We start from the raw sequence: 19,747 nt of genomic DNA, 5'->3' as shown, positions 1-19,747 counted from the left end.
GAACATGAAAATTAGATGGGGAAAACTCTGCCCAGTATTTCTGAGAAAATGTCTAAAAGAGGCCTAGAAGTTTTGAACACAGACACTGTGTGGAAGTTGGCACAACTGAGTTACAGGTTAGCTGTTAACTGTGCAACTCTGGGTACGTGACTTCACCTCTTTGGACTTCAATTCTGTTATCCATAAAACGAAGGAGTTGCATTATATGGAGTTTTGAGATACCATCCATCTCTAACATAGTTTATGCATATTCTTCCTTCTCAAAAAGGAAGCCCGAAGGTATTACTCTCCTTGACAATAACATCACCCTAAGGGGAAAAAGGCGTATCTATATGGCAGAGGCTATGAATCATGCTCCATTCTTTTCTGTGTGACTGTGTGGAGTGCTCAGGACTCTGGAAAGTTCCCGTTTAGCTACAGTGAGCACTTAGCTTCTTACCACGACGCCTGTGGCCTGGGCTGGTCTCCACTGTACGAGGACGACTCCTCCACACAGCATAAAAACTGAAATCCACTGTAACCTGCTGAGCGTCCTGTTTAACATTAGAACAGTACATAGAGCAGTACAAGGAATCTTCAGCTGGTACGTCACCTACCAACAAACAATGAACTCATCAGCTCGGTTAACATTAGACTCTGACACAAATGTATTATTTCTGATATGAACACAGCTGTAGAGGAAAATATTCAATAGTTTGATAGAGGGTTAGTAAAACATCTTTTCACCGTGAAAACATTTTTTAAGATTTTGCGCCTGCCATTATCATCTACTTCACCTACCTGGTATACTGCTGCATCCAGATTGCTGAGAGCCAGGAAAGCCATGTTGTTCTGCACAGCATACACTAAGGAAGGCACGCACAACTTCATCAGTTCCTTGGGGCTCCCCAAGACATTTTCTCTTAAAGATGCCTTGAATCTACCCAGATTACCAGTTTCTCTTTGAAAACAAAAAGGGGAAATGAGAAGGGATGAAGAAGAAAATGAAAGATCATCCTCTCTATTAGATACTGCCACACATAGGATAGCTACATTGTGTTACGTTCACTGATACTTATTTCTAGAATTTTTAACTGACTTTAGATTCATTAAAAGAAGCAAACCAGCAATGCATCCCCATAAAAGAAAAACAACTACAATCTTCATTTGGGAAAATATGACAATTAGGTTTACCACCCTCATCCTCTGGTCAAAGTTTCAGGGGCTTTTGAGTATATTAAACAATGAGAGTACCAGGAAACCAGAATTGCCGATATTACCTATAAAAAATTAATTTAATCCCTGCCACTTTAACTGCCATTGCATCAAGTTCACCCAGATTATTTTTTAGATTAATCAGGTTGCATATGTATTTTTTAATTTTTAAAATTACAATAGATTTTAATTGCAAACAAAAGAAAAAAGCGTTAGTAGTTATAGAAGTTACTTGGGATAGGAACCGAGTAATGCAGGTCAATATTATTTGTAAATTAATTCCGTGTTTGTGCAATATGGCAGACAATAAATCTTTAAATAAGCATATTCTCATAAAATTCAAGTATGTATCTGTATAATTTTGCAGGAAATCTGAATAATTTACTAATATCAGTAAGGTAAACTGTACCTGGAACATACATAAAACTTACTACTTGAGTGCATATTGATTGATGCATGCTCTTAAGTATTCTTATTGTTCCTCAGGAGGAACTAGCTAATCTGGCTCATATTTCCCCCTGTTGTAAATCAGCTCATTTATTTCCTGAAAATACAAATCAAAGAACACTTTTATAAGCATTAACACCAAAAAAAAGTGCTACATCAAAAGGCTCCTAACTGCCCCTCACAAGATCCTTAAAAGGACCATAATACTTTGTTGGGAAGATGGAGCTATTTCAACTCACAATGAGCCTCTATATTTTGGGTTAACATTAGAATCAACAGTCACTAATTGGATATTTTCATATTTAAATAGTGCAAAATTAATTACCCAAGTTCTGAGAAGGAGCAAAGAGTCCATAATGTCTAATTAACTACCCATGCCTTATCCACTGTAGAACACTCCAGCCCCCAAGAAAATAATTAAGACAGGAAATTTGGCCTAGGCCACAGAAACAAAAGAAGCCCTTCTTAGTTACAGACCGTACTTTGCTGCCAAAGCTACATGCTGAAAAGTAATGCACACAGCCTGGAGGGCGACTCTACACTCCATGCAGAAGAGGGAGAGAATACCAGAAGATTACTGGGAAAGTCTGCATTGTAGAGTTTTCCAGATAGCTGAAGGTTGGCCCTTTAAACATTTACCATTCTTTTTTTTAACACAAATCTAAGATGTTCTATATAATTCTCCACCTCTTAAAAGAGTATAAAGAATAATTTCTCAAAGTTTTCCCTCAATTATAAAATTGAAGAGAAAAAAGATTAAAATTAAAAAGAAGAATCACAGAGGTCCAACTCAAAGAACCATTTTAACAAGGTGATATAATTGAACATTTTCTTTATTGTCATAATTCTCACTAGGAAACATGATGGCAGAGACATAAATCTTACAGGCTGTGTGAAGTACAGGACACTGCTTTTACTGTATCATTACTTAATGCCCTTCCAAAATGCTGACTTCTATACTAATGTATCTTCAGAGTGGCTCCCTAAAGAACTACTGAGAGGTACCTGTTTGTACCCATCTTTCACAGTCCACCTCCTTCCATGTCCATTTATCTCCCACATACGATTCCTCAAGCTCTAGTTTAGTAGCCACTTATCCCTTCCCTAATCCCTAGCTATGGACAATGCCATCTTACCTCCACTCCTTAGAGATACTCTAAACCCTCAATGGTATCAAATGAATTTCTGCCTATCCAGAGAACAGAGTTGATCTCTTTATCACTGGCTCTCTTTGCTCTGCTAGAATACAGGCTGCTTAAGGATCTAACAGCTTCTTCTATTAACCATGGCTGTACCAATAATCAAGGCTGCTGAGGTCCCTTTTCTCCCTGTCACTTTTATCTCTTCTCCCACACTTTTCAGCTTTCACATCAAATGAAGGGCCTGTGAGACATCACCAGCCAATCTGAGTACTCCTTTCCTTCAACACGAAAAACAAGTAGAGTATGGTGTGTCCAGATTAACCTTCAGGTCTTTGGCTCTTCTGGCTATATCCTTTTTATTGGATACTTAGGAACTATTACTTCTCCACTGCCAGGAAGACTTTACTATCTTTTTCTGCTTCCTTCTCTAATGTAGATATTAGAGAAGCCAAGGTATACCAGAATGCTAACTACTGGAAAGCTCAAGCTTCACCATGGTACCTTAGAATTATATCAATATTATATAACAAGATATTTTGAAATAAGTTGCAAAAAATAGCAGAGAATGCTAAAAGAAATTGTAAAAGAAAACAAAAGCTCAAAATAATTAATGATATTAGAAAGTAAAAGAAAGAGATTTAGGAGGTATAAGAAAGAATATAGGGGAATGTTACCACACAGAAAGTTTTAAAGGAGGAGATAAATTATTTCGGTATTAGATTAAATCTTGCTTAATTTAATATATTTAATAAGAATACAGCTCTAAAACTTAGTTTTACTCACTAAAGTTAAAAAAAGTAATAGCAATATATCTTCCAGAAAACACTAGTAATCATCTATCCTTTTGTTTTACTGTTAAGTAGACAAAGATAAATGATCAATTCTAAATATACTACAGCCTTGAATAGTGTTCTCTGAATACTAAAAAAACATAAAAACCAAAGACCACTTTTTCTTCCATTTTCCTGCTCTGATATTTTCTGGAAATCAAATCCCAAGCACTTTAATGAGTACCTTTTGTTAAAAACAAATTTATTGAATTTAATTATATAAATGACATTGTGAGATAAGAGAAAACGTGTGTATAATCAAAAAGCATACACTAATTTTTTTAGATATAGTCTGTCCCATTAAATTTACTCTTTGATTTTTATCACTGGAATAGAATCCATGTGCAACCTGTTGTTACCTCAAGGAATGCTGAAGCTCCACGTTGATTGCAGAGAGATTCCGCTGCTGCAACCCCCCCAAATTTCCTATCAACCAGCTGAAACCAATTCTTTCTGATCTATGTTTGGTCAAAAGTAGGCCTCATTCTTCCAGCTCCTGATCTGAGGAGAACTACTAGGAGGCCTGAAATCCTTGGCTAGGTTACCAAGGCACTGTGCAAAATGGAATAATACAGCAGAAGTTACTCATGAGTTTAAGAAATCTAAATTTCCCTTACAAATTTCTTATCATCTGCAAAGTTAATTAAACTTAACTCGCATAAAAGATTTTGGGAAGCTAGGTTTAAAAACCAATAATGAGGTCATTTGAGGACAAAAATACCCATCATATGAGGTACATGACTTTTACTTCCTCCCCATGACCCTAAACCCCTTATACCATTGAGTACAAAGAGGCAGTCAAAATGTAAACGCAGCAAGAAAAACAAAATAGGGCTGGATAATCTATGACATAGGTATCTGAAAGCTTCATTCATTATTCTAGATAATACTATGAAACAGTAAAATAATTTTCTCCAGTCTTATCTGGATAAGTAGTACAAAGATTTAAGATGCATTTGGTTTATTACGAAACACACCCAAAGTGTATGTACATTTACACCTCCTTCTAGGTTTCTTTAGTCTTTACAGGCTGTGGTGGATAGCAAACAATAAAAAGTTGACTTTGTTCTAAGACAACACACAGTGTTTTCATTTCCTTTTCACATCACAAATGACAGACTTAAATCAAAAGTATCAATTTTAATAGCTATGACAGGGTTTAGTAAAGCATACAGCTAACTAGCAATTTTCCTGTGAATTGTTATAGTAATTATTTTATGAAAAACTAAAATATTTTTAAATGTACTGTTTGATGTTTCAACTGGAATTATAACTTAGAAATTGGTAACTTAGTCAAATACTTAAAAAATAACTTACCCACATATAAAGCTTTTGCAACATCCAACTGCTAAGCTGCTCCCCTCCCCAAAAATAGGATTTATTAATTTCCTTTTCGATATAAAAGTGGTCTGATGAAATTATACATGTACACAGCAGTGTATATAAAAAGATAATTATTACATATTTGTTTTGTAGTAGCAGAAGACTGGACACACCCAAATGCCCATCAGTAGAAACTGGTGTATGTGATACATCCATATAGTGGAATACCACACAGCTCTTAAAAAGAGTGAGACAGATTTCTATGTACAGACATGGAACCATCTCTAAGATAAAACATTTAAGTGAAAAAAAAGTTAAAAAGCAAAGCAGTGTAAACTGTATGCACACACAATGCATGTAATCAAACTCCCCAATCAGACTGTATAAACCTTAAACCTTATTTATCAAAATAAAGTAGCCATTCATTAATTCTTCCCCACACTCCCCTTTTGTTCCTTGCAGTTCTAAATTAACTTTTGATTGAAACAAGTATAATTTCATATTCCAAAGATTACTAGAAATTGTAAGTAAAATCAACAAGGATGGCGGAAAACTCCAAATTAATTACAAACAGAAACCAAAAAAAGAAAAAACAACCCTGTCAGTTTTTTTAATGAATACCAAAATTACACGGAAGGAGAAAAAGAGAACTAACCCAAGTATTCTAAAACACAGTCTTTTTACTATATGCTCTAAAACTAAAGGCAAAAAAAAAAACTACATACAAATACTGAACTTTAGTTAGTAGGTTTGCTTTTTCACAGCTGTATCTTAGAAGTTCTGAGTCTACTTATTATGTATTCTAGGACTGAGCAAACAAGTAAATATCTTGAGGATAATGGAAGTCAAACTCACCACCATTGGAAAAGGGAAAAGTTGCAATGAACTCTGTGGTACTGGATCAGAATTGCAGGTATCAAACAATGTATTACTCATAGTTGTATACACAAACACATATATATACAGAAACAGAGAAACAGACAGGTATGTATGTATACACATGTTACCTAGCTCTGGCTACTGAAAGGGCCCAGAAGTTATGATACCCCCAGTAGCAATGTGCACACCTCATGTCCAGACTCTGGTTTCTAAATACCATTTTGGGAAAAAAGGAACAAAGCTTCTTAGAGAAATGTATGATTTGGGGATTGGGGCAGGGAAAGTATAAGATAAGCTTTGAACATCTTGCTATGCTAAAAAGGAACTGCTCAAAGATTGATGAAAATATGTAAGTGAAAAAGAAAAGAAAAGAAACAGGAGGAACCTTGAAGATGATCCCACTGTCCAAATCTGGGACAATTTGAGCATCGAAATAAATGATAATAATGGATTCCAGCAAATATAATAAAATAATCCATGAATCTACACTGAGAGGGAGAAGGACAGGTAGGGGGGAGAGAGAGGAAGAGGGAGAGAAAGGAAAGTTTCTTAGAGTAGAATGCCAACCAATAAATGTATAGGGAATGATGGAACTGGGAAATTACCATTTGGCAACATCAAAGGACAATAAAAATGATGAGCAAGAGGATATATACCTAGTTTCAAAGATTCTCTCCATATGATACTTAATAGTTACAAAGAGAAAATTGGTAACTTTATCTGGAGAGACCTGGCAGGCGCTACCTTAATCAAGGAATCAAAGTTAAATCACCAGTAATGGGGCAAATGGATATTATGTGCTTCGTGATACACTGCACTGAGAAGGACACATCATTTCCGTGATATTCCTGACCAAAACCCTAAATTTAATCATAAGAAAGCAATCAATAAACATAAACTGTGGGACATTCTACAAATTAAATGGACTATGCTCTTCAACAATGTCAAAGACAAGAAAAAAAGATGGAGGAACTGTCTCAGATTAAAGGCAGCTAGAGATATAAAACTACTGTAAAGTATGATTATTTTACTGTTAAAGGACATCAGTGGGCAACACAATTATCTAAGGTCTATGAATTAGATAACAGTATTGTATCAATACTAATGTGTCAATTTTGATATTCTGTTATTATGTAAGAGAATGTCCTTGGTTTTAGAAAACAGGCACTGAGGAATTTAGGGACAAAGGGGCATCTTGTGTAAAACTTGCTCTCAAAACATAAAAACAATATACACCACACAAATATATTGCAATCAAGAATATGGTAAAATTTAGGGCTTCCCTGGTGGCGCAGTGGTTGAGAGTCCGCCTGCCGCTGCAGGGGACGTGGGTTTGTGTCCCGGTCCGGGAAGATCCCACAAGCTGCGAAGCGGCTGGGCCCGTAAGCCATGGCCGCTGAGCCTGTGCGTCCAGAGCCTGTGCTCCGCAACGGGAGAGGCCACAACAGTGAGAGGCCCGCGTACCGAAAAAAAAAAAAGAATATGGTAAAATTTAACATTTGGAAATAAAAACTTAAGAGAAAAAACAAAAAATAAAATTATTGCAATTACTGAAATGTCTAACAATCCTACTAAATGCTTATCTTTGCCCTAGCTAATCACAAAACAGCTCAATTATTTTGTTCTAAAATACTTATAATTTGAAAATTAGAAATCAGGGAACTTGCCTTCGAATCCTATCACTGCCAATCACTTTCTCGGTACCTCTGGCAAATGAAAACTTCCCTCAACCTAAGATTTCTCATCGTAGAAGATGAAATAATAGCTAAGGCTAAAGCAGTGGCACGAGAATGAAATGAAAATTAGCTGTGTTTACCTGCATGCTTCCCTCACCTGTTTTTAAGGGGGGACGGGGAAGAACGTTTTCTTAACACCTTCACTCTCTGGCAGCCTGCCATTCTCAACAGCAACAATCCTGAATGTCTGAAGGCAGCAAACTTAGTTGCTGCAATCTTAAAAGAGGATGTTTGGCACTTTACATAACATATTTTGACAGTGATTAACAGCTAGTATTCCAGAGTGTAGTTACTTGCTTTCTAAAGAAAAGAAGTTAGATATCTGCTCATTAGGTTTTCAAAAATTCATTTTTCACAATTGTCCCCCTAAGAAGCATTATTCTTTGATTTTTCTAAGGCAATTTCAACTTATAACATTATATATTATAGCGATAGTGCTAAAGTGCTGGCTAGTGTCCCTTAGTGCAAGAAAGCTGTGATGTGCCTTATGGAGAAAATACATGTTAGATAAGCTTTGTGCAGGCATGATTAATAGTGCTGTTGGCCCTCAGTTCAATGCTAATGAGCCAACAATACATACTAAATAAGGTGTCTTTAAACAGAAACATGGTTATATAGTGATCAGTTGATGAAAATGTTGTGACCAGAGGCTCACAGGAACCTATCCCTGTATTTCCTCTAGGAGCAAAAGTTCAGTATTCAGTAATTCAGTGTCCGTGGTAACTACTGAGATAGTAAGAATCAACAGTCACCAAACCCATCACCAAGTCCTATAGATTCTACTTCTAGAACATAACTCAAATCCATTACCTTCATCACCTGCTCTGTCATCATGGCCACAATCCCTGGGCTCTAATAAGCTCCCTTACTTCCAACTCTTATACCCTTCCAATCCATTCTCCTCAAAGGAATCAACAAAGTAACTCAAAGTAATGTGGGTCACCATGTTAGTCCCTGATTTAAACCATTCAGTGATTTTCAATGCACTTGAGATAAAATCCAAAATCCTTTACAGGCCCATAGGATTACTCTTGATACCCCGCCGACCTCTCCTGCTTCATCTTAGCACGACTCCCCTCTCACAGCACTCCAGATACACTGATTTGTTGTTCTTCAAACACACTGTTCTCTTTACCTTCTCTCTGCTCTTCTTTTGCCCAACTTCCATTCAATCTTCAGGTCTGGGTTTAAATGTAACTTCCTCAGAGAGGAAGCCCTCAACATTTTCACTGGGTATGTTTCCCACACAGCTATGCTTTAGTTTCATTAACGATTGTCTCATGACATATTGCTGAAGAAGCTGAAGATGCAATCACGATATCCTTTCATTTCATTCCGTAGCTATCAACCTGTGACCTCATGGATAAAATAATTCTCCTTTCTCTATCACTCTTTATCATTCCAAGAGATTAACATTTTTCACAGATGCCCTCTTAAAAGTAACCCCTTTGCTCCAAGAAATAAAATGTTTTCTTGTTATGAATAGCAGGTATTCCATTCTACCAATGTGTTTTGAATAAGAACATGATAATTTGCCAACATGTTTCTCCATAAAAATTACATTTGCTTTTAAATCCAGTAATTTCAAATGCATTTCACTTCTTTCATGCTTTATGATTTTCCAGTGCTTTTTCCACTTGGAAACTCGCTGTGTTTTAAATGATTCTTCTTCACAGCCAAATTCTTGTTAGCCATGTAGTGTCAAATGCCAACCACCAAAACTCTGTGTCATAATACTTTACTTTGTCCTGATTGTCCCTGGTCTTGTGTACTCTGCAGGTAAATGTTCATAAAAGAGCCTCTACACTATGCAGGTGACATACACAGTAAGTGATTACTGGTGATAATCATGATGATGAAGTGCAGTATTTAGTTTTCCACACTGTTGCTATTTCAACACCATTATTGGGACTTGTCTGGTGAACTCTTGGAAACTTTTCTGCTTTCATTAATATTTTGATATAATTTCCAAAAACGTTTCCACAAAACAAACTACAACTGACCATATCCATAACACTGAATAACTTAAGAATAGCAAGCAATGCAAAGCTGAAAAAGCATCAAAATAAAACAAAAAGTCATGCAGACAGGTTAGCAGGACACTAGCCCAACTGCTGAGTTAAACCAAAGGCCTCATTGCTTTTCTGCACATTGGTTTTTAAAAAGTCTTAACAGTTACGAAACAACAAAACCATGATCTGATCTTATAGTTTAAAATAGCTGATTTCATGCTTGGGTCATAATTCATTTCATTCCTGGGTCATAATTTTTTCTCCCTAAGGAAGCTGGGGAATAAGGAGAAGAAATGTGTTCCCCTATTCCCCTTTTTCCAATACCGCCATTTTTGTTTTAAAAGAAGTTAAGCCCTAAGATTTTATTAATTTATTAACGCTTAAATTGTTATATGGATGTTGTTCTAGAGCTTCAAGCAGATTTCTTCCTTTGGAACACTGCCTTTTAAAGTTTTAAAGGTACAGTAAAGCCCCTCCTTTACCTGACATTATGCAGAATAGTGGAAGCCAAATTTCCTTAGATCTTGTTAAGTAAAAAGCTGTGAAAGGTCTGAGGTTTTACCCTACTTGCAACCTAACAAGTTAGGCTGCCACAGTATCTCTGCCTACAAGATAAATTTTAAACACAATTTTTCTACTAGAGCTTTCCACCATCAAGTCTCAAGTTATTTTCTGTTCTTTCCTCCTTCCCCAAGCCAGTTTTAGAGTATTTTTTTCTGATGGTTATTTGTAATAATGTGTGTGTTTACTAGTTCATTTTCTGTCTCTTCCACTGAAACTAAGTTCCAAACAAGCAGAAACCATATCTACTTCATACCTGTATATCCAGCACCCATGATAAAACTGTCACACAGAAATCACTTAATAAATATTTGTTAAATGAAATTTTAAAGTGTTTAAATGTAATTTAAACCTACATACATGCTATTCCTCACTACTTCCCACTCTCACCAGCCCATATCTTGAAACCTAGATGAATTCACCCGCCCACATGACCCAGATGGGTCCCCATCTCATAAATCGTTCCCCAAGTAATTTCCTACCAGATTTTATTTAATTCTCACAACCCTATTTTCTCCAATTAAGAAATGAAGAAACTATACAACATAACCCAAAGCTCACCTCCTCTTGTTTCATTTTCTCTTGTCTCTTGTTGCTGTTTTTCTCTCAGCCACAGACTATGGCTGTTTTCCTCTGTCTTGAATGGACTCTGACCCCTAGTTTTACAGACTCAGTGTCTAGAATTTCCCTTTTCAGCCCCATAAACTCACTGCATATATTTCTTTATTGGTGGTGAGAAAGTCATCTGATTTTTATCAGACTTAAAGTATTCCAGTCTATGAATAATACAATGTGGGAAATGAAAACAGACAACCATAAAACTATTGGGCTTATGGGCAGGACTGAAGACTTATAACATAAACTTTAAGAAAAGAAGAAATGAAGAAACTAAAGCTCAGAGAAGTTAAGGAATACGTGGAAAGTCATAATCCCAATGAGTCTAGGACTAAAGTTAGGTCTGTCTCACTCCAAAGCCCCTATTCTTAACCCTCTCTTATACTGCATCCTTGGCTAAAACGATTTTCATAGGATGTTACTGATACAAAACCCAGTACTGCCACACAGTAAAAGTATAGCAAGGGAGGAACCTCAGATGCTGTATAGATAAAATAGGGGTAATTACAGTACTTAACCTAAAAAATATATAAAGATTAAATGAGATAACTAATGAAAAGCACTTAGCACAGTGCCTAACATTTAATACAGGAAACACTCAAGAAATGTTAACTAGGGCTTCCCTGGTGGCGCAGTGGTTGAGAATCTGCCTGCTAATGCAGGGGACACGGGTTCGAGCCCTGGTCTGGGAAGATCCCACATGCTGCGGAGCAACTAGGCCCGTGAGCCACAACTACTGACCCTGCACGTCTGGAGCCTGTGCTCCGCAACAAGAGAGGCCGCGATAGTGAGAGGCCCGCGCACTGTGATGAAGAGTGGCCCCCGCTTGCCACAACTAGAGAAAGCCCTTGCACAGAAATGAAGACCCAACCCAGCCACCAATCAATCAATCAATCAATAATAAATAAATAATAAATGAATAAATAATAAATTAAAAATAAATAAATAATACAAATAAATAAATGTAAATAAATAAGCCAAGCATTTGAAGCCCTTTAAAAAAAAAAGAAATGATAACTATTATTATCATAATATTCCTCTACAACAGAAGTCAGCAAATGTTTCCTGTAAGAACCAAATCGTAAATAGTCTAGGCTCTGTGAGCCACCATACTGTCTCTGTTGCAACAAAAATAAGCAGCAAACTGGATTTGGCCAATGGGCCACAGTTTGCTAACCCCTGCTTTAGGGTGGAATTCTTCAACTTCGGCACTACTAATATGTGGGGCTGGGTAATTCTTTGTTATGGAGTGCTGTCCTGGAGGACAGGACATTGTAGGACATTTATCAGCACCCTTAGCCTCCACCTACTTGATGCCAGTAGCATCCCCCAAGTTGGGTCAACCAAAATAATATCTCCGAGGGAGCAAAACTGTCCTGAGTTGAGGAAGGCTGCTCTAAAGCAATCAAACATACGAAGATGTAGCTTGAATCTTCTGATAAAGAACATAACTGAGTAAAAAATTAATAACAACACACTAAAAAGTATTTATACTCACTTAGCTAAAATTCCCACACTTAGCAATAACTTTATAACTTCTGTGATACACACGGCTGTGGTTGAAAAGTAGAGTTCTTTGTCTGATGTCCTTGTGTATCTTAAAGCTATGGTGTAAGTTGCAGCCACCAGGGTCATCACTGCCAAGCAGTATAACTTGAATAATAAATTGACATTTTCTGGAAAATACGTGCAACAAAGATATTATTTAGTAGACAATATTATGTATGTAAAAGTTAAGCAGTGTTATACCTCAAAATGCCTTCCAATTTCAAGCACAAAATACGTTTAAAAATTTATTTCAAAACAATATTTTCCAACTACATGAACAGAAACAAACATACACACACAAAACACAGCTGACTTTAAGTATCAACTGGTTAGGCACAGATTTTGTTCCTGGGGAGGGCTTAAGTGCAAGGTTATGTGGCATAACTAACTCTAGTATAGGATGTTATAAATCACATACTTTATATATCTTTATAATTTATACTTGTGAAAGCAAAACACAAAAGCAAGATGAAAACGATTACTGCAATGTATGTTCTAAATAGAGAGACAGCAGAAAGAAAACAAAAGGAATAACGGAGTGATAAAATAATATAGAACTTCATCATAATAAAAAACAAATTACATCCAGCCTCTCATTTCATAGCATTATAAGAAAGATAATTCATAACACCATAAAAGAGTATTAAGAATGAAGTTCTGTAAAACTTGAAATCCAGGAAATATACACAACTTATGAACACTCAATTTAAGAACTTCTTGCAAGTATATCTGAGCAGCAGCCATCACTCAGGTGCCAGGGCCGGTCCAACACCTTCAATAAAACCACAAGCACCGGTGTACCAGGGCTCCTTCCATACTCCCAGCCCTGCTCTGAGACTACCATCACCTTATGCTCAAACTATGTCTACTTTCTTTACCCACTTCACACCTCTCTCATCCCCAGCTACCTGTAACCTTCTTTCAAATCTCAGGCACATGTTAAACAGGGATCAGCAAATTTTTTTCTGTAAAGGGCCAAGAGTAAATATTTTAGGTTTTTTAGGCCACAAGGCAAAATCAAGGATATCATGTAGGTACTTAGGTGACAAGAGAGAAAATATACTTTCACATTTAATTTATATTTAATTGGAAAAATTCAAAATATAATAATTATTGAGTACAATACTTTACAGTATTGAGAAGAAGGGAATTCTATGGGGTGGGTGGGTAATATTTTGCTTCATTGGTCTTCAAAGTTAGGGATCCATCAGATTAATTACAAACATTCACCTGTAAAAACCATTCTTAGCTGATAGGCCATACAAAAACAAGTGATAGGCTGGGTTTGACCAATTGGCCATACTTTGACAACCTGGGTTAAGAACCAGAGGGACAGGGGGTAACTCTGGGCTGCTACTGTAACTACATTACCCCTACGTACACTTTTGTTCACCGCTTTGGGAGCCTAACCACAACTCAAAGGTGACTTGCACAGGAAAATAAAATAGGAGTTTCAAATAAGTTATATGGTAAGGTAGAAACTCACTAGGAAACAGATTATTCAATATAAATATTTTTCCCTGAGTGAATTAAAGAATTATTTGTAAATTTCAGGCAGATTTTTAAAATTACATTAGGTCTTAAGTGAAAAGTAATATGGTAAAATAGAAGAAATAGAGCTTCTCTGCCTAAACTTTCTTTCCAATAGATCCGAGGACCCAAAAAGCAATGTTAATGTAAAAGGGATTGAAGGAGATTACTATAATACTTTGCTTGCTCTAAAACTTTCCTACACAGGAGGAAATGTAAAACTTAAAAAATAAACAGCAGTACAGGAGAAAGCATTTCCCATCTTCTTGATCGGGGGTGAGCAACCTACATTTCCTCTCATTTTTATATGACCTGCAAGCTGAGAATAGTTTTACATTTTTAAACGGTTGGAAAAAAGTTTTTCGTTAATCTTTTGGGATGTGTGAAAATTATATGACATTCAGATTCAGTGTCCATAAAAAACGTTTTACTGGAACACAACTACGCTTATTTGTTTCTGAACTATCTATGGCTACTTTTTTTGCCGGGCAACAGCAAGATGAGTGGTTATGACTGAAACCATCAGCCGTTAACAGAAAAAGTTTACCAGCCCATATCCTAGATTATCAATACTTTCATAAATAAGAGATGTTAGGATCACCAAACTAAAAACTACTTTATTTTAGCTCTTATATAGGTTCCTGATTCCAAAACAACATAGTGAATGTTTAACACTTTGAAAGTACACCTCTTAGAATCGTGATTAATGGGAATATAGATGATATTCTTGAAAATAACTACTGATGGAAATAGAAGCGTAAACAAGTTTAGATATTTGTATAACATACAGGGCTTTGGTATAGAATACCACTTTTAAAACATATAATAAACTTTTTAAAAATACTTAATGCTTTTTTAAGCATTATTTTCTCTAATTTCAGCTTACCATTAGATCAAAATATCTTCTTCACTCCAGTCATTAATTCTCCAATATGAAAGTTCAATTATTAGCAATTTCAGGTTTTTTTCAGGGTAATATCAAAAGTCCATACAGGGACTTCCCAGGTGGGCCAGTGGTTAAGACTTCGCACTTCCACTGCAGGGGGCGTGGGTTCCACCCCGCATGCCCAGAGGCTCCGCCACGAGGAAAAAAAAAAGTCCACAACTCAACTGCATTGTTGAGTGGGCACACTGGCACATCAGTACTGTTTTCTCCTTCTCACAAAGTTCCCATTAGCTCCCGCGCAGTATCTGTTTTTGTGTGGAAAATGCCCCCCAAATGAAATTTACAGTGTGGAGTTAAATCTTCTGCTCAGTTATGCTTCACTATATTTTAGAGGAGACATTATTTGTAACACCTGAGAACTTGGAAATTCATTAAGTCCCAGATAAATAAATCCTTTGTGAATATCAGGAAGCTCAGGAAACTGCAATTTTGTGTTACACATTTCTAGTGGGCATAAGATTTATAACATGACCCAGGCACAGCAAATATGTATTGGCAGTAAACCTAAATCTGTAAATTGTGGCAACTATTTCAGATAATGATTCGACTTATGTAATTCTCAACTTGCCTTCACCATTAATCTCGCTGTTCCCATTTTATGTCAGTTATCAAAACAATTCTATTTTTTTCCCTTTACTTCCTGTGTTGCTACAGAAAGACTTAAGGTTGGGCTTATTTGAGAAGCAAATAAGAGAAGCATATGCAACTACAGACAGTACCCCCTGGGCAGGGCCTGAATAATAAACGTGGCCTCTTCAAACAAGAAAATAATTTGGTACCCATGCAAAAAGCTATTCTTTAAATATTTGCTCAACTTTATTCAGAGGTAAAGCCAAGAGCTCTACGAAAGAAGGGTGGAGAAAGAATCTGGGTGTTGCCCAACCTCTCCTAGCTACTGCTCTACCATTCAGAAATTCAGCTCTCGTCCTTCCTTACTTACCGGACTCAGCAAAGCAGAAGTGCTGCGGAGTTAATCAGACTCACCCTCACGAAATGGCAATTAGTCATCAAACAGTATTACTCTAATGTGCTATCCCTGGGGAAGGGGGCGGGGGAGTGGATCTCGCCCCACCCCTCCGGCAAAATATCAAAGTATTCCTTCTAACAACATACAACATTCTCCTTGGAAGTAACTCTGTTAACGACTGCTTTCTCCACCTCGTTACGGCTGCAATGCTATTTTAATGCCCCAATGATGTTTTTAGTGGCTGTTACGTGGGCCAGCCGCTGCTTAGGCTCTGCACCCGGAGCATGCCCTTATGCCTCTGTGCATCCTAGGGCAGGAGGCGCAGCGGAGACAGCAGCCGCGGTGACCCCGGCCAGGACAGAAACCAGTCCTGCCACCCGCTGGGTGATGCGTCTCCAGCCCCGCACCTGCGCCCCGGCCCCTCGCCGGGTCTGTCTGAATTCGGTTCCCACCCACTGCCAACTCGTCGAGGCAGGCGCAGTTTCGGGCCGCCGAACTGTCCAGCGCGGAGTACGCCGCGGGGAAGGCAGCCGCAGTGGGAGGCTGGCTGCCCCGCACTGCCACGAGCGGCGGCGGCGCGCGCTCAAGCCCGAGAGCGGCTCAACACAAACTCCTGCTGCCCGACGCCCCGGCCTGGCCCCTGGGCCCCAGAGCCCCGCGGGCGCGGAGGATGGCCGGCCACCGACAGGTGCAGACCAGCGCTGACGCCCGCTCGCCACCGCCCCCCGCGGGGTCCCAAGTCCCCGGCCCCAGCAGCCCCCGGCCTCACCTCTCTGAGGAGCCATGGTTCCCCGACAGCACCGCGCGGAACTGACGCGCGCCCCCTTCGCGCGCGCTGCGCAAGACACCGGGGACCGCCTCCTGGGGTCATAGAGACGAAAGCCGCTCGGCCTAGAGCGCCTCGCCGGCCGACCAGCCACGGATTCCCGCCCAGCCAAGCACAAAGATTAGGCTAATGAATCGGAAGGCTGCGGAAAACGGGAGGATCCGGATGGAGGAGAGGCCTGTTCCGCCCAGTCTATGTTGACGAGTGCGTAAAACTCGGTTCCAAGGCGCTCTCTCGTAAACTACAGTAAAACTCGGTTCCAAGGCGCTCTCTTGTAAACTACAACTCCCGGCCGGCTAAGGAAGCAGGAGTCAAGGGAGCGGAGCGTTGCCTTCTGGGAGCTGTAGTCCTCACCAGGTGACTGGGCGGCAAATAGGAATTGGGCTTAGACTTAGGGATTCGTGCCTGGCAAAGCTGTTGTAGCACCTCCAAGAACTCGTAAAGTAACAGAAACTTCTTTCGACAGCGTTGGCAACTTCTGTAACTTCCTTTAACTTCCTCCTTCATGAAACTCCTTTGTTACCTCTTATTTAAACTTACAATAATTCCCCTATATACCAACCTTCAAGTGGCGAACTTTCAAAGATGCGAACGTGCATTCCATCAACGCCAGGCGTGAGTGAAATTGCAGCTTGCCCTCCCTCTCCTATTGCTGACGATCCTTCAGCTCTACCATCTCCCACCTCCTCTCCCTCCTCCAGTCGGTAACTCTTCTTGCCTGTTCACTTGATGCCAGCGCCTATATGCCAGCTGCTGTACTGTACTACTGTACTTTTCAAGATACTGTACTGTAAGGTTTCAAATGTTTTATTTTTTGCTTGTTTTTTATGTATTATTTGTGTGAAAGTATTATAAACCTATTACAGTACTCTATAGCCGATTTTGTTAGTTGGGTACCTGGGCTAACTTTGTTGGACTTACGAACAAATTGGACTTACAAACATGTTCTCGGAACAGACCTCGTTCGTATGTAGGGGACTTACTGTATAGTTTATATTACATATTGTTCAGAAGTCTTGTGCCTGTGTCCTCATCGTCAGCATTATCATTATGTTTACCTAGCCAGACATGCTAACTGCACGATCTTCGCACAACGAAAGGGCTCCGAAAACATTAGACATATCAACAGGCATTTACTTCAACTGCTATGATCTCCATGTTCACTGAAGCATATTAATTAGCATAAGCGATGTTAGAAACAATTCTCTGGCAAAATGAATGGTCTTCAAGATATGTGGATTAAAAATACTATGTAAATACCTCAGTTCTTACAGGAACATGGGTACAAGATTCTGAGATGCCCAGCAGCCTACACCTTCTATGGCATGATCTTTCTCCAAAATGATTTTTTAAAGGTTTGGGTGGTCAATGTTATATACCATTGTCTTATCATTATATACATAGATATAGATACATAGTCTATTAACATTATTGGAATATTTTTCGTTCCTTATTAGCATCACATTAATATCAGAAGGGGCTCACAGAAGGAGATCACAGTTTATATAGTCAGACATTTGATTAATCTCACTTTGGAACAGTGTTGGATCTTCCCTCTGCCTGGTTTATGTGTGCTCACTGGTGCTGATCACCTCTTCCTGTAATTGGTACAGTTCTCACTTATGGAATTATTCAGTTCCATGCTGTGTATTTCTTATACGTACACTTAAACAAAAATTCATATGTGTACTTGAAATTAATTGTGAAAATTAAAAATATTCTATCAGACATTTCTTCTTTTGTTTTATAACTACTGCTCTGTACAGTTTATTTATCTCTTCCCATTTTGGAGTATCATGATAGTCTCAACTTACTTCAATTAACTATAATTATTCTCCTCTGGACACTCAAATTGTCCCAGTATGGTCCCTGTAAGCCTACTCCTTTAAATCTGCACAAGCTTTTTGAAGCATTTTTGATTTCCACGTTCCAGGTTCCAGGCCAATCTTCATTCTTCCCTGTCCTAGGCCATGGAATCAACTACACTTCAAGAAACTATGGTTCCTTCTGGGGGAGAATAGTATTAAACACACACACACACACACACACACACACACACACACATCATAATTAGGGTGGTGGGTAAAATGCTTTGGGGCCAGTTTTGTGGCATTTCTGATTCACATACATATCATGCTGCTGAACCCCAGCTTTCCTGTAAATTTTCATTGCCTGTGAAGACTTTCTACTCCATTGCCATAAGCCTTGACTAGATTTTGATGCCCTTGTCCTAACGTGATCAGCCCAAAACCACCAGGGACAAACCTATAGTCAGACAGAGTCAGGATTATTGGCTCATTCCAGCGAGAGAGACTGCACACCAGAATAACTGTGGGAAGTCTCAGGGAACAAAGGAAAAACAGAGTTATAGAATGTGGGCGAAGAATGGAGTTAGGTGAAATTTAAAAAGAAGTGATATTTTGCAACAAAAAGAATAAAATACCTAGGAATAAACCTACCTAAGGAGACAAAAGACCTGTATGCAGAAAACTATAAGACACTGATGAAAGAAATTAAAGGTGATACAAACAGATGGAGAGATACACCATGTTCTTGGACTGGAAGAATCAACATTGTGAAAATGACTATACTACCCAAAGCAATCTACAGATTCAATGCAATCCCTATCAAACTACCAACAGCATTTTTCACAGAACTAGAACAAAAAATTGCACGATTTGTATGGAAACACAAAAGACCCCGAATAGCCAAAGCAATCTTGAGAAAGAAAAACAGAGCTGAAGGAATCAGGCTCGCGGACTTCAGACTACACCACAATGCTACAGTAATCAAGACAGTATGGTACTGGCACAAAAACAGAAATATAGATCAATGGAACAGGATAGAAAGCCCAGAGATAAACCCAAACACATATGGTCACCTTACTTTTGAGAAAGGAGGCAAGAATATACAATGGAGAAAAGACAGCCTCTTCAATAAGTGGTGCTGAGAAAACGGGACAGGTACTTGTAAAAGTATGAGATTAGATCACTCCCTAACACCATACACAAAAATAAACTCAAAATGGATTAAAGACCTAAATGTAAGGCCAGACACTATAAAACTCTTAGAGGAAAACATAGGCAGAACACTCTATGACATAAATCACAGCAAGATCCTTTTCTGACCCACCTCCTAGAGAAATGGAAATAAAAGCAAAAATGAACAAATGGGACCTAATGAAACTTTAA

At 38.4% G+C, this 19,747-nt stretch overlaps 2 protein-coding genes across 7 annotated transcripts in view; one reads left to right on the top strand and one right to left on the bottom strand.

Annotated features, from left to right (window-relative positions):
* SLC35A1 (solute carrier family 35 member A1) overlaps positions 1–16,782 on the bottom strand; it is a 28,143-nt gene extending 11,361 nt beyond the window's left edge. Inside the window, exons 1-4 of one of the 6 annotated variants that reach the window (XM_022552383.3) lie at positions 16,500–16,782; positions 12,238–12,415; positions 781–940; positions 440–592 (exon numbers count right to left, since the gene is read on the bottom strand). In XM_022552383.3, the coding sequence (XP_022408091.1) occupies positions 440–592; positions 781–940; positions 12,238–12,415; positions 16,500–16,515 (507 nt within the window). In that variant the 5' untranslated portion in view covers positions 16,516–16,782. Of the gene's footprint in view, positions 1–439; positions 593–780; positions 941–1,614; positions 16,416–16,499 lie in introns of those variants that run through there. The other 5 variants (XM_089921840.1, XM_089921839.1, XM_089921841.1 and 2 more) reach the window with 5 other exon arrangements.
* Positions 1–18,284, top strand: part of RARS2 (arginyl-tRNA synthetase 2, mitochondrial) — a 121,414-nt gene extending 103,130 nt beyond the window's left edge. The window contains 1 exon segment of the mRNA XM_089921838.1: positions 5,743–18,284. The gene's annotated coding sequence lies outside the window, so the exon portion shown is untranslated.
* The last annotated feature ends 1,463 nt before the right edge of the window (positions 18,285–19,747 follow it).

The sequence above is a fragment of the Delphinapterus leucas genome, chromosome 12, assembly GCF_059928025.1.
Source record: "Delphinapterus leucas isolate spDelLeu-1000000601 "Yukka" chromosome 12, BTC_Dleu_Yukka2, whole genome shotgun sequence".
NCBI classification, from domain to species: domain Eukaryota; kingdom Metazoa; phylum Chordata; class Mammalia; order Artiodactyla; family Monodontidae; genus Delphinapterus; species Delphinapterus leucas.
Note: the sequence above shows the minus strand (reverse complement) of the source record. Positions and strands in the feature narration are given on the sequence as shown.